The 14,199-nt window shown below is 41.7% G+C and overlaps 1 protein-coding gene and 1 long non-coding RNA gene across 6 annotated transcripts in view; one reads left to right on the top strand and one right to left on the bottom strand.

The window, feature by feature from the left end:
- Nucleotides 1-14,199, bottom strand: part of LOC112658817 (uncharacterized) — a 113,274-nt gene that overhangs the window by 18,564 nt on the left and 80,511 nt on the right. Inside the window, exon 3 of the long non-coding RNA XR_007403964.1 lies at nucleotides 13,522-13,756. This is a non-coding gene — a long non-coding RNA (uncharacterized LOC112658817). The remainder of the gene's footprint in view (nucleotides 1-13,521; nucleotides 13,757-14,199) is intronic.
- Nucleotides 524-14,199, top strand: part of TRDMT1 (tRNA aspartic acid methyltransferase 1) — a 61,434-nt gene continuing 47,758 nt past the window's right edge. For 2 of the 5 annotated variants that reach the window (XR_003136169.3, XM_025445551.3), the window contains exons 1-2: nucleotides 5,177-5,237; nucleotides 5,277-5,361. Coding sequence is in view for 1 of the 5 variants with exons in the window: in XM_025445551.3 (XP_025301336.1) it covers nucleotides 5,298-5,361 (64 nt within the window). In the remaining 4 variants the exon portion in view is untranslated. Of the gene's footprint in view, nucleotides 637-4,779; nucleotides 4,924-5,176; nucleotides 5,238-5,276; nucleotides 5,362-14,199 lie in introns of those variants that run through there. The other 3 variants (XM_049097318.1, XM_025445553.3, XM_025445552.3) reach the window with 3 other exon arrangements.

Raw genomic sequence — 14,199 nt, forward strand, 5'->3', positions numbered from 1 at the left:
TTTACTGCGCAGCACTTTTTAAAGTAGAAATTTCAGAAATAATTATCTGAAAGAAAAATCAGTGTCAAAATCTGTGACTGAGTACTTCAGGATGGCAAGCTATAAGGTAAACTGCATGGTTTCTATGCTTTACAGCAGAAAAATCTATAATTTCCTTAGGGCATTTGGGCGGCTCAATGGTTGGGCATCTGCCTTTGGCTCAGCTTGTGATCCCAGGGTCCTGGAATGAAGTCCCGTGTCAGGCTCCCTGCATGGAGCCTGCTTCTCCCTCTGCCTGTGTCTCTGCCTCTCTATCTCTATGTCTCTCATGAATAAATAAATAAAATCTTAAAAAAAAATTCCTCATGATTCTAGTTCTTTTTCTTAAAGCATTTATTCTTTTTCTTCTTCTGAGGTAAGTGTAGGATAATATTTACAATCGGAAGTTACTAGAATATACTTCACAAAAGTATTATTCCTTCAAGACCTTGTGAAGTTCATCATTTTCCATCTGTTCTTTTTCTCTTGGAGGTTTGTCTTGTCATTAATAGAACATCCCTGCTGTTTCCTGCGTCTTTTCTTTTGTGACAGTCTGTGAACAAGGTGACCGGACACCAGAGGAAGATTTGAAATGTTTGGCTACAATTTTGCTTTTCTGTGAGTTCCTTTTACTCTCTGTCTTTAGGGCATTTATTTAAAATCAGTGTTCCGAGTATGATAATTTCTATGTTAATTAAGCTAATTTAAACTTAAATCAGCTGATATGGCTGGTGGTTTCCCATTGGATAATGTAGCTCTGGGGAATCAATAGAATTGGTAAAATATTCTTATGTTCAGGGACCAGAAGGCATTAAGTTATTTTTTTTTTTTTAAGATTTCATTTATTTATTCATGAGAGAGAGAGAGAGAGAGAGAGAGGCAGAGACACAGGTAGAAGGAGAAGCAGGCTCCATGCAGGGAGCCTGATGTGGGCCTCGATCCTAGGACTCCAGGATCAGGCCCTGGGCCAAAGGCGGCGCTAACAGCTGAGCCACCCAGGGATTCCCAAGCTGGTTGTTCTTTATTATTGGCACTTTAATGGTTTAGGTTACAGATTCTTACATATAAAACCACTTTATTTCTTCATTTTTTATTTTTAAAGATTTTATTTTTATTTATTTATTCATGAGAGACACAGAGGGAGGGGTAGAGACATAGGCAGAGGGAGAAGCAGGCTCCCTGCAGGGAATGTGATTCAGGACTCGATCCCAGAGCCCCAGGATCACGCCCTGAGCCGAAGGGAGATGCTCAACCACTGAGCCACCCAGGCGCCCCATAAAACCATTTTAAATTAAACATTTCTTCAGTGTATGGCACAGAGAAGAGTCAATGAGTGATGGGATGGTTTTAATAGGTTTCACCTTACTCCACCCCTTGTCTCAGCAACTCAGGCATCCGGTGCGTTCTGGGTGAGGTCATTAACAAGTTTTCCCTAAGATTGCCACACCTGTAGATTCCACTTTCGCGCTACCATGGTCTTTGTGGGAGTCCTGGGGTGGAGGGTGCTGTGTTTCTATGTGTGCTACTGTCTATTCTCTTACTGCTAATGCTCCTGGGCTCAGTACCCCCGAGTCAAGCCTATGGCTTGCAGATATGCCACCTCATACATACTACTCCCAACCCAGGCCACTCCTGGACTCCTATCACAAACTCTTCTCGGGCCCTTAGAAGTCTGTGGCTGTAAGTACCACTCTGTAGCATGCTGACCTGAGCTTGTCTAGGGCCCGGCGTTTAGTGATGGCTCCTGACACCAGCATCTCCAAGGAGCATGAGAAATTCCAGGGGTCAGAATAATGCTGCTGGACACACTTGAAGGGACTGAGAATGCATCACTTAGGAATTAGATGGATACTGTTTATTAAAGATTCCTTTATATTGTGCCAGGTATCAGACTAAGTGCTTTAAATTCTCACTCAATCCTCATAGCAACCACATGTCCCATTTTTACACATTTTAGATGTGTGCTCAGGCTCAGAGAGGGTAAGTGACTTTCCCAAAGTCACATAGCTGGAAAGCAGCCAATATATAGTTCCCATTCACACTCTTTGGCTCTCAGGCTTGCAGTTTTAATTACAGTGAAATTCATTATTCAAGAGGGACAGTTCCTCAAAATCAATGCAGAGGGCAAATCTAAAAGGAGCTGGATTTTAGGGCACTGTAGAGAAGGATTCTCTACTAATTCAAGCTCTTCATCACAAACACCTCACTCTGGGAAGCATGCTGTGCCCAGGAGCATATCCTAACCGAGGCCTGATGCTGTGCCTGATGTGGTTAAAAGGCCTTCTTGAGTTAAGTGGGAGCTCACAAGTGATAGATGAACTCTCAGGGCCTTTCTGATTCAAATTTCTTCTGAATATAATTTCCTCTCTTGAGGACGTTTATTGCCAATTTATTCCCATATGACTACTTTTTTATTTTCCGTGCGATTCATAAAGACCTTTCTTTTTCTGTGTGAAACCAGAATGTAATTTATTCGCTACTCAAATTTGCATAAACAGGGTATTCTCTTCCTTCAGCAAGCGTATGTAAGAATCCACATCACGTTTCACTGGGGAATAAAGAATGGCCTGGATCATGGAAACTCAAAGATGATTGCCAAAAGTATTTTAAACATTTGGCAGACTTTGTTTAGTTCTGTAAGATATTAATGATCAGTGACATGACAGGCAGGAGAGGAAGAATAAAATATCATCAGATTTCAAGTTATATAAGGAGCTGTGAAATCATTGAGCTATGCTATTATTACTTAGTATACCCTTAGAGTTATATTGTGTTCCTTAATTATTTCTGATATGCTTCATATGTGCCAGGTACTAACTGGCATTTTGTGCTTCTTTACAAGTGCATTTTCTGTGTTTTGAGGGAAAATACATGGAATATCCTAAAAGTGTATTTGCAAAAACTGCATTATCTGTGATTGGAATATAAGCTCTACTGGACATGGCATTGAAGATAACTTTTTGGAAAACTGTAGGATTAGAAAGCTGTATGAACATTTGGGATTCACTTTGGCAAAGAGTAATCAATATGTATCTTCATGTTCTCTGTATGTGCCCATCCTACCTTCCACCTCAACTACTCCTGATTATGGCACCTCCAAATCATGCAATTTGTGCCAGGGTTTGGAAGCGGATGTATACCTCATCCAGGGGCAGGGCCTTATGTCTATAGATGCTCCCATGGAGATGGTCATACATTATGATTATGGAGAAAATTTCATTCTTGAAGTGATTCTCACATGTGATAAGCCTTACAAAAGAACTACTACGCAAAGAGATAATGTGGTATATAAGGTAAAAGGCTGGGAAGAGCTGAAAGGATTTCGTGACAGGAACAGGTGGATCTGTATTTCAGAAGACTGGCAGGGCATGGATCAGGGAATCAAACAAGTCGGGGTCTCTAGCGTGGGAGTCTAGTAGGAAGGTTCCACTGGGTCAGTCTGGGAGAAGGCGAGGATTTCTGGGCAACGTAAAGAATGTGAGCGAGGTATGTAAACAGGGAAACCTAGACACGAAAGATGTTTGGGGAGTGCTGATCAAATGCAGCTTGCAGCAGAGCTGAAGAAAGGAGGAAACAGTTCACGAATAAGCCTGGGGCCATATTGTGAAGGCCCTTAAAGTATCAGCATGAACTGTGTGGGGATGGGGATCTGTGTCCCTTTCTCTTAGGAAATTGGTATTTTCCATGAACTCTTCCACATATTTTTGGGCTGTCTCTCTCCCCCCCCCCCCCCCACTTCAGGGTGAGATCCTTGGTCGTATTTATTTTTATAGTACTAATTCTAAACAGATTATAGGTTTATTTACTCTATTGGTTGACTGTATATACATCACTGTGACTCTATAGCTCCCTTTATATGTACTGATATATTTATTGTACTAATATTCTGTAATAAATACTAGAAAATGCATTATATATGTATTAGTATGTGACTTCTAGAAATTGAGTTGGTTTGAGAGTACATTTGCTTAAAGCAGATTTACAAAAATGTAGAGAATACCAATTTTAGCAGATAATTAACGTGGCTAAATCAGGACCGATTTTGCAGAAACTCTTCTGCTATAGAATCTTAAGAGCTGTAGGGCTCTCAAGCAATCATATCTCCTTCTTTGTTCCCTTTTATTTGACAGGTCAGTGCAAAGTCACACAGCCAGTTATCCGCAAGGCCCCCAGGGCTTAGATTCTGTTCTCTTTCTGCCACCTTTCTTATCCAACGTAAGTGGCCAATAAAAACAAAACATTGAAAAGCCGGGACACATTGACAATGAAAAAAAAAAAAAAAAAACTTCATAGGAAACACCAAAATGGATCAGATCCATAATTCAGATGGGGTAGCCTTTTATTTATAGTATTACATTGAGCACACATGGAAAGTTTCTAACAGACCAGTTCTTCACTCACGACCAGGGGTACTCCCGGATTTTTCCGAACAAAAGTTAACATGTGGGGGGTAAAGGGAACAACCCGACGCCGCACAATGAGATGTTTCCTCGCGTGCACATGGCCCTTTTTTTACTCTGTGGTCCAGCCTGTGGCTGGAGCATCCTGGAGAAGCAAAGGCCTCGCACGTGGAGGGGCTTGAGGGCTCCGACGTTCTATTAACGGTGGATCGTGGGTGCGGGACCGCTCGAGCTACAGCGCGGTGGCCCGGGTCACGGGCAGGCACGCGTGCCCTGCGCTGGTCCTCCCCCTGCCCCTGCCCCTGCCCCTCCCCCTCCTCGCCCTGGCTCCCGGAGAAGGCCGACGTCTGTCTCCGTAGCCCCGACGCCCCGGCACCGCACCCCACCCGGCGCGTGCTGCGTGCTCGCCGCTCGCACGTAAGGCTTCCACGAGACGGAGGAGCCGTGTGCCTGCAAGACGACTGGCTCTGGATTCCAGCCCGCGTCCATTCACTTGGCGCCAAAGGTGGATTGTGCCGCTCTCCTGAGCTTCCGACTCGTTTTTGCTTCCAGGGTCCCTGAATGCACTCGAGGAGGAAGGAGGAGCCCAATCAGGCTGCTCGCCAGGCCCTGGGAAGCCCGCATTGTTAGGTGCCCGTTGTCCCCTCGCTGACCCCGGCCAGCCCCCCGGGCAGGGGGGGCGCGCGCTGTCGGAGGCGCTCTGAGCCCGAGCGGCGGGAGGGGCGGAACGGAAAAGCGGCGGAACCAGAGGCGAGGGCGCGGGGCCGGCGGAGGGAGGAGCGGACGGGAGCGGACGGGAGCGGGCAGGCCCAGCGCCCAGGCGGCGGCGGCGGCGGCGGCGGCGGCGGCGGCGGCGGCGGCGGCGGCGGCGGCGAGGGCATGGAGCCCCTGCGCGTCCTGGAGTTGTACAGCGGCATCGGAGGCATGCACCAGGCGCTGAGGGGTGAGGGCGCGCGGCCCACCCGGCTCTTCCCGGCGGCGCGGCGCGGGCCACAGCGTGGGCGCGGGGGAGGGGCGGAGACGGAAGGCGGCGGGGGGCGGGGGCTCGGTTGTCGTGGAAACCGGCCCGGCGCCGCGCCCCCTCCCGCGCCGAGGCTGGTCCGAGGCGGGCTTGGAGTCGGCGGGACCCGCGCCGCGTGGGAGGGCCGGTCCGCCGGGCGCGGCTGGAAGGCGGGGCCGACGTGGAGCCGGCGAAGCGGGGTGGGCGAGCCCCGGGGCCTAAGTGTGGCTGCGGCCGGGAGGCCCCGACAGCTGCCGATTTACCCTCGAGGGCGGCGGCGCGGGGCGGCCCGGAGGGCAGGGATCTTCAGAGGGAGAGCTGCAGCTTCAGGGAGAAGTCCGGGAAGCCCGAAAGAACCGGGGAGAGAAAGCATTGTGGAAAAACCTGCTCACTTCCCGCCCCGGGCTCCCCGCAGGGAGCTGCTTCTCCCTCTGCCTGTGCGTCTCTCATGATCAAATTAATAAAATCGTAAAACTAACAAAAAACAACTACCCCCCCCCCAAAAAAAAAAACCCCTGCTCATTTCTGATCATTGCAAAGAAACTGTAAAACTAACAAAAAACAATTCCCCCCAAAAGAAGCCCCTGCTCATTTCTTATCATTGCAAAGAAACTGTAAAACTAACAAAAAACACCCCCCCCCAAAAAAAAAAAACAACCCACCCTGCTTATTTCTTATCATTGCACAGAAACTGCGTGTCCTGTCTAGGTACCTTTAAGCGCTAGAAGAGCTGAATTGAAACCTAATTGTTTTGAACCTGTTTCCTGATTTTAAAATAGGAAAAGTAAATTTTTCAGGGAAGGATTATTACGAGGATCAAAGATAAGGCGGGGTAGGATGGTTCCCAGTGCCTGGTCCATTGTAGCCACCCAAGACCTTATAAATGATCGCTATCACGGTTACTTTTATGTACCTCTTCCATTTTGATGTTTTACATTTCTTTGGTGATAAGTTGGGGACTGGAAGGTTTATTTTCAGTGATGTTCTCTTCAAACTATTTCTTGAGCTCCTGTTCAGGGCCACATACTGTCTGGGTGCTGAGTAACAAAGAGACTTTGAATATGCATGTTTATTCTTAAATTACTAAGACAACCACAAAACCGAAACTTGCCTGCTTCCCTTTTTTGTTTTGTTTTGTTTTGTTTTGTTTTAGTACCAAAGGCAGCAAAAGACTAATACTGTGCGATACAGACAATATATAAGGAGTTGAACATAAGTGAGTTTTCTGAGCATGTGTGTTGAGTTTTGTGTGTGTGTGTGTGTGTGTGTTGAGTTTTGATTGTAGACTCACGTAGTGATTTTTAAATTTTTTTTGATTTTTAAATTTTTATTACCAATTATTCGCTGGCTCTCTCCATTCAGTTCTCTTATCGAAACATACCAGCATGAAAACAAAAGAAAATTCTAGGGGCGCCTGGCTGGCTCAGTCGGAAGAGCTTGTGACTCTTGATTTCAGGGTCATGGGTTCCAGCCCCATGTTTGGTGTAGAGATTACTTAAATAAATAAATAAACTTAAGGGAAAAAAGGGAAAGAATTCTAGTACTATTTGTTCTCTGTTAATTTTGTAGGATTTTAATGTTGGCATTTTTCACCTTATCTTGAAACCCGTTAATGAACATGATTTTATTTTATTTTGTATATTTTGTATTGGAGTTTGATTTTCCAACATAAAGTATAATACCCAGTGCTCATCCCATCAGGTGTCCCCCTCAGTGCCCGTCACCCAGTCACCCCGTCACCCCAACCCCCTGCCCACCTCCCCTTCCACAACCCCTTGTTCGTTTCCCAGAGTTAGGAGTCTCTCGTGAATCAACACGATTTATTTATTTTATTTTATTTTATTTTATTTTATTTTATTTTATTTTATTTTATTTTATTTTATTATTTTATTTTATGAACATGATTTTAAAGTTTGCTTAGTACTTTATCATAAGCTATCATAAGCTATAATTCAACTACTCCTTAAGGGTTGAACATTAGATTATATCCCAATTTTTTGCAAGTATAAATGTGTGCTACACTTACACCCTTGAGCATAAATCCTAATTTTCTCTTTAACTGTATTTTCTGAAAGTTGAGTTAATTCATTTAACAATATGAGACAATGTGCTAGTTACTAGTCAAAAATTAAAAGCTTTTTAAGGCTTTGATGGATAATATAGCAAATTGCCGTTCAGAGATTTATGAGTGCCTCCCTCAATCACATATTCATCAGGATTTGTATTAGCCATTTTTAACCTATGCTAATTTGAGGAAATTGTATAATTTTAACTTGCATTTTTTTATTAATGAAACAATTAAGTATCTTCTCTCCTATTAGCCAAAGCACCCTGAATTTGTGCACATATTTCTGTTGCCACTGCAACCATCCTGAATCTAATTTTATTAAAATAGTTTTGCAGTTGCTCCCGTTTCTACTTTGCTTTCCCGCTTCACTCTTTCCCACATAGTAAGAGAATGATTTTTTGCACAGTAAACTAATATTATGTCACTCACTGCCCTGCCTTAACGGCTTCCCTTCAAGATTAGAATCACAGTCCCATCTTCTTACTCAGCCTGGGAGATCTGGCTTATGCTGCCTTTCCTACCCTTCCTTTTTATTCCTGTGTAACTTGAGCACAATACCACACTTGTGATGGGTTGTCTGCAAAGAGTTGATAATCATTTTACCATTATGTTGATAAAAGCATAGTTTGCTTAAGCCCAAATTTTTGTATAATACAAAACTTAGTTGCAAACCACATAATCTATTCTCTAGCTAACCTAAGCAGAAAAAAATATATTAAAGGACATCTGGAAACTCACAGAAGCTATAAGACACCCAACAAACAGGTTAGGTGAACAGGAACACTGCTCAAACCACACTCCGGGCCTTGCCCCCACAAAGCTTCATACTGACATAACAGCTTTCACCAATGCTGGGGGCCAGTTGTGAGAAGTGCCATCCCTGTTTTTCTATGAAGGGTGGATGCTTCTACCATCTTTATCACCAGGATGATGGATTTTTTTTTCCCTTTGCTGCCTCACGTTGCTGCTTCTGAATTAAAGTTGTATATGGATGCGGTTAGTTGGTGGATATTAAATCCCATTGCCAGCAAAGGAAGCTGGGAAAGTGTTTTGGAAATAAGAGACTCAAAATCTGACACAATTTTCAAACATTGAAAACATAGGCAAAGACTCTAGATGGCCACAGGTATATAGCAAATATATTTCACATTACTTAGCACATGTTGCCCTGTATAGGAAGCACTTATTACTGCCTTGATATTATTTATGTCTGCACAGTCTATAAAGTATTGGCTGAGGAGAATCTTCCAAGTGAAACTATCTCCTTTCAGAAAGCAGTGGAAGAAGTAGTTTCATGAGTTATATATTAATGGGGCCTACAGGTCAAGGCTCCTGCAAATATAAGTGGGTAGCAAATAAGATTTTGTTTTTCTTATATAGTATCAGAGAAAGAGTAAATGTGGTTTAAGGTAGTGAATAAAGGAAAGCTCTAGCTGTTTACTAATATTGCTATTATAAATATGTATCTATAATAGTATATATCTATAATAGTAATATTATATATAATGTATATTCATACATAAATATATATATATTTAACTACTGAAACATCCTTCTAGTTACTTACTATTATATATATGGTCAACTACTGAGACATCTTTAAAGTAAAAAGGCCTGCCCTACCAATGAATTTCTGAAGGTCTTTTAAGGTATTGATTTTGAGTTTTAGTTACATAGTAATCCTATTTAGTAGGAATCACTCAGCCTTAATATTTTCTGTTAAAATTTCAAGCCATTTGTCACTCATATTTTCTGAATTTCTTTTATCTTTCTTTCTTTCTTTTTTTTTTTTTTAAGGTTTTATTTATTTATTCATGAGAGACACACAGAGAGAGAGGCAGAGACACAGGCAGAGGGAGAAGCAGGCTCCATGCAGGGAGCCTGATGTGGGACTCGATCCTGGGGCTCCAGGATTGCGCCCTGGGTGGAAGGCAGACACTAAACCGCTGAGCCACCCAGGGATCCTTATCTTTATTTCTCAATGACTTATATGCCAACTTGGGACCCTACTGAACCACTTTGTACTTAGGTGTGCCTATAACTGAATCAGGCAAGTATATCATGATTAAATGTAGATCTGAGTGTCACCTGAGGTTGTTTTTGGAACATTGGTTGTAAGGAGCTAGAATTTCAACTGCTTAATTTTTTTGAAAATATATTTTCTTTGGGATTGTAAAAATGACCTCTTTATTTCTATTTTCCATAGTTATTCTTATATGACTTGTTGCCAGATTTAAAGTGAAGGGAGATAAAATGTCCCATTTGATCATATGTTTTCTGTTAGCCATAGGAGTTATTAGATTATTTTTTCCAAACTCGAAATACAAAGTTGAAACATGTAGGATGAATATTGTATATTCAACAAAGGAGAACCCTCCTTTTCCATTGGATGATGGAATTATCTTTTCTGTGATGAAAATGCTTACTTCACTGCAGAGTATTTATTACCATTTTTCATAGATCAGATTGTTTACCCTGTCCTAATGTGTAGATAATCAATTTAATTTGTATTATGACCTATTTACTGGAACTTTTGGGGGCTCAATAAATAATACTCCTCTTTATAATTCTGAACAAAGAGAGTAATAAAACAGAAGAGTAAGGCAAACAGGAAATAAAAATTTGTATGATTTTTATTACTAATAAAGACTGAGTTGGAGGTTGTAGCTTAGTGAGAGGACCACATGGGTCAGCTAATATTCAACCAGACAATTAGGCAGCATACCTTTTGGGCACAGCTGGAGAAAGAAGCAGAACACATGTGGCCTGTGGGTAGCTTATTCCCAAGAGGAGGGCTGGGGGAATCTGAGTAAGCACACCCAGTTTATTCTTGGTAACTTAGCTAATTAGAGAAGTCACTTTTCCTTCCGTGGAAGAAGTAAATAGATAGGATGGGCAAGGAGTTTAAAATGAATAGGAACCACTCACTCACTTGGAAGAAACATCAGTAGGGGGGGACACATACACTCACATGCCAACGTTTTCAGGAGTCCTTCACACGTCACAGTTTTTCTATTCTGCAAATGCTATCTTATTCTTCTATTATTTGATACATAAAGGTCTCTGATAAGCATTTGGTAGTGTCAAATAATTTGAAATACGATGGTTTGTTTTCATAGCAGCTTTGCCTGAAATTATTACATTTTTGGCACTACGAAGTAGTAACAGCAGACAGTGTTTATGTAGGACAGTTTCAGGAAGAGGTCATTTCATCTCCTAATTAAGAGCACAGTTACATTGTCAGAAGGCCTTGGTACTTCCTAGCTTTGTGACCTTGGACAAAAACTAAACTTTCTGTGGCTCAGTTTCCTGTTCTCTGAAATGGGGACAATAATAGTACTTACTTCGAAGGGGAAGTGTGAACATTATAAATTCATAAAAGTATGTCAGTAGTGCTTGAAACGTGGTAAGTGCTCAGTAAATATGGATGGCTATTAGCAAAAATCTTAAAGTTACAGAAAGTTATTACATCTTAAAAATGGCTTTAGAAGAAACTGATGATTAAAGATTCAAAGTTGTCAAAGAGCTTTCAGACTAGATTTGAATTATGCAGGAATATATCAGTGAAGGAAAGGATTATTTATAGCCACAGAAGATGATACAGAATGAATATGTATGAAGAGGTAAAAGAGAAGGGCAATGATGAGAGCAGAAAATTCTATTTTGCCCTCTTGATTCTCTAGAAAGCTTACTCATCCATGAGGGAATGGATTTCCTAACCTGGATCTACTTTGTATTCATTTCCCTGGCCTCCTATTCAATGATTTTGGAACTACTACACCTGTTTCTCTGAGTGATAAAATTAATACCATTATTTAGGAGTCAGACAGAACTGGCAAATATTATCTGTGTAAGTACTAGAAAGCTATTTGACTTTCTGAGCCTGGGTACCCTGTCTGTGAGATGGATGCCATAATACCTTCTCGTAGGGTGTTACGAACGTTAACTGAAACAGTTGTATGAAATACAGTGTAGGTGCTTGGTAAATCTTCGCTCCTTTTCTTTTTCTCCACGTTGTTTTGCAACTAACAACTAGCTTTCCCCACTTAATTGTATTGATGTCCTCACTGATAAAATTGGGTTGATAATACTAACCTAACAGGCTTGGTAGGTGGATTTAATGAAGCTGTATACATAGAGCTATATAGTTCCTAATATATAGTATATAGAACTAGTATATAGTACTACCGTTGATGTTAGGAAGTTGAACATTTTCATATACTTGTTACTTGTATTTATCTTCTGACTTACTCATGTTGCCATTGGTATATTCTTTTTTTTTTTTATAATTGGTCACTTGTTCAGTTTTGTTATGATATTTTTTCCGTGCAGGATTTTGGAAGATGCGTTTTTGGAAGACAGAGTTTTTCAGATAGTTAAGAAGGGAAAGGTTATACCAGGCAGAGAGGAACATCTTATACACACGCATATGTGAAATAGCGTGGCCTATGTGGAGATATACAAGTATTGAAATATTAATGCATTATAAGTGCTACGAAAAAGTGGATATTTATGAGGTACCAAATCCTGAAATGCCACACAATTTGATAAGGTGCTTGGATTTTTATGTCCTAGGTCTGATTAGCAAATGAAAATTAAAGAACCTATTATTTAGATTCTAGAAATTGTACTGTGTGATTATAAGGTGGTAGTGGTGGGGAGTCAGTTTAGTTAGTAGATTATTAGAGATAATTTAGGCAGTTTAGTTAGTAGATTATTAGAGATAATTTAGGCAGAACTAATGAATGTAGAAGATGACTCGGGTTATATACGGGATCTAAAAATCAGCAAAACCTGGTAGCTATTTGGGTGTTAGTTACCTAGATTTCTGACTTGAGTGATTTATCAAATGGGATAGTATTAAACCAAGTAGTAGGGAAAAAATAGGTTCCATTTGAGCGTTACAAAGTTTGAATTGTCTGTGTGAACCATAGAAATGCCAGATAGGCAGCTGCTCGTACATTTCGGCCTGAGGGATCGATGGGACTAGAGATAAAGATTTGTTTCTTCATATGTGTTTAGTGTAGAGAAGAGGACCAACAAAAGGAACAGTGACATTGTGGGGCTGGGTAGAGAAGTAGTATTCACAGAGGGAAACCATGCAGGTAAAATTAGAGAGCAAGAGGAGAACCCAAAGAACACTGTGCCATGAAAATAAAGGGAAGAAGGGATTTCAAGGAGTGATTTGATATTATAAACCAAGTGAACTAATGACTAAAATGAATTCTTGGGTTAGTTGCCGTTTCCTGGCTGGTATCTTATGTAATAGCCTTCTCTGGGGTATTCATAAGTTTGCCTTGATGGTCAAATACATTTAGGAAACTCTTCATATGATATTGTCCCATGAATCTCAGGACACATTAATATGCCAAAAGTGTTGAGAAACCTTGCAAAAAAGGTGCATGTGGTTTAAATCTGCACTTGCTTCCCATATGTATTTGAGCAGTGAATCCTTTTTTTGAGTGGGGAAGGGGATGACACTTATGAGCATCCTGTAAAATAATGTTTCTTGGAGCATGTCTTGGGAAATGCCTGCTGGGCAACAGGAGGGCATTGATGGAGCTACGGGAGAAGTGCCAGGACCAGTAAGCTGGTGAGTGAGACGAGGTGCCAGGGCTCTGCTCATGGACTCATGTGCATTACCTTTGATAATGTTGACAAAAATCCCATCGAATTTGATGAAGTAAGTAAAAGAGAAGAAACAAAGATGACGACTAGCTCTAAAGTGAGTAAAGTGAGCTTCTCTGTAGTTTTTCTATAAGGCCAGATTTGTTAACTTGGTTATTATCTCTTTTTTTTTTTTTTTTTTTTTTTTAGAGGTATATAAAACTGAACTCCTAGTTCACCTTACCCCTTCAAAACTTGATCCCCTTGCAGGCTTCCTCACTCCAGCAACAAGTGCCTCCATTCTTCCAGGGTCCCACACCCAAGGCTTGGAGTCATCTTTGTTGCTTCTCTTTTACTCACTTCACCAAATTCCATGAGGTCACCCTTCAAACTCTATTTTTAATTCTATTATTCCTCTCTATCCTTACCTTTACCACCTCAATCTTCTGTTTTGTCAAACTTAATTTATGTCCACCCCAGATTCACTTGGCCCCACATGCCTCCTGGGTCTTGAGCTGCTTGTTCAACGTAGTCCTCCACCTCTGCTGTTGTTGCCTCTTTGCATGACTCTGCCAGTCTGTGCTCCGTAACATGCTCAGTCCACCCAGTGTCCAGACTGAAGTGTTGCCCAGAAGCTGTCTGGAGAGGCTGGATAACACAACCCTAAGTGGAGAAGAGAGGAAGAATCATGCAAGTACAGGAATAGAAAATACCATATATTGGTCTCTGCCCCGAGTTCCTGACACAGATCTCCTAAAACCCTTATAATTTCCTAAGTGATAGGAGCACTAGGAGCCTCTTTTATTCTCAGATGTGGTCTTTGACCCTGGTTCCTAACACAGAGCTCCTAAATCCCTTGGAATTTTCTAGGTGACAGGAGTGCCTTTTGTTCTAATGAGGCAACTCTTGATCTGCTCCTGGATTACTTCAGGATGAGGGCTGGTCACCAGGTAGACGGAGGGTAATTAGAAGCTTAGAACTTTCAGCCCTACATCCTGGGGAAGGAGAGGGCCTAGAGATTAAGTTGATGATTAATCATGCTTATGTGAGGAAACTTCCATAAAAATTCTAAAAGTATAGGGTTCAGACAACTGGGTTGGTGAACA

The sequence above is a fragment of the Canis lupus genome, chromosome 2 (genome assembly GCF_003254725.2).
Source record: "Canis lupus dingo isolate Sandy chromosome 2, ASM325472v2, whole genome shotgun sequence".
NCBI lineage: Eukaryota > Metazoa > Chordata > Mammalia > Carnivora > Canidae > Canis > Canis lupus.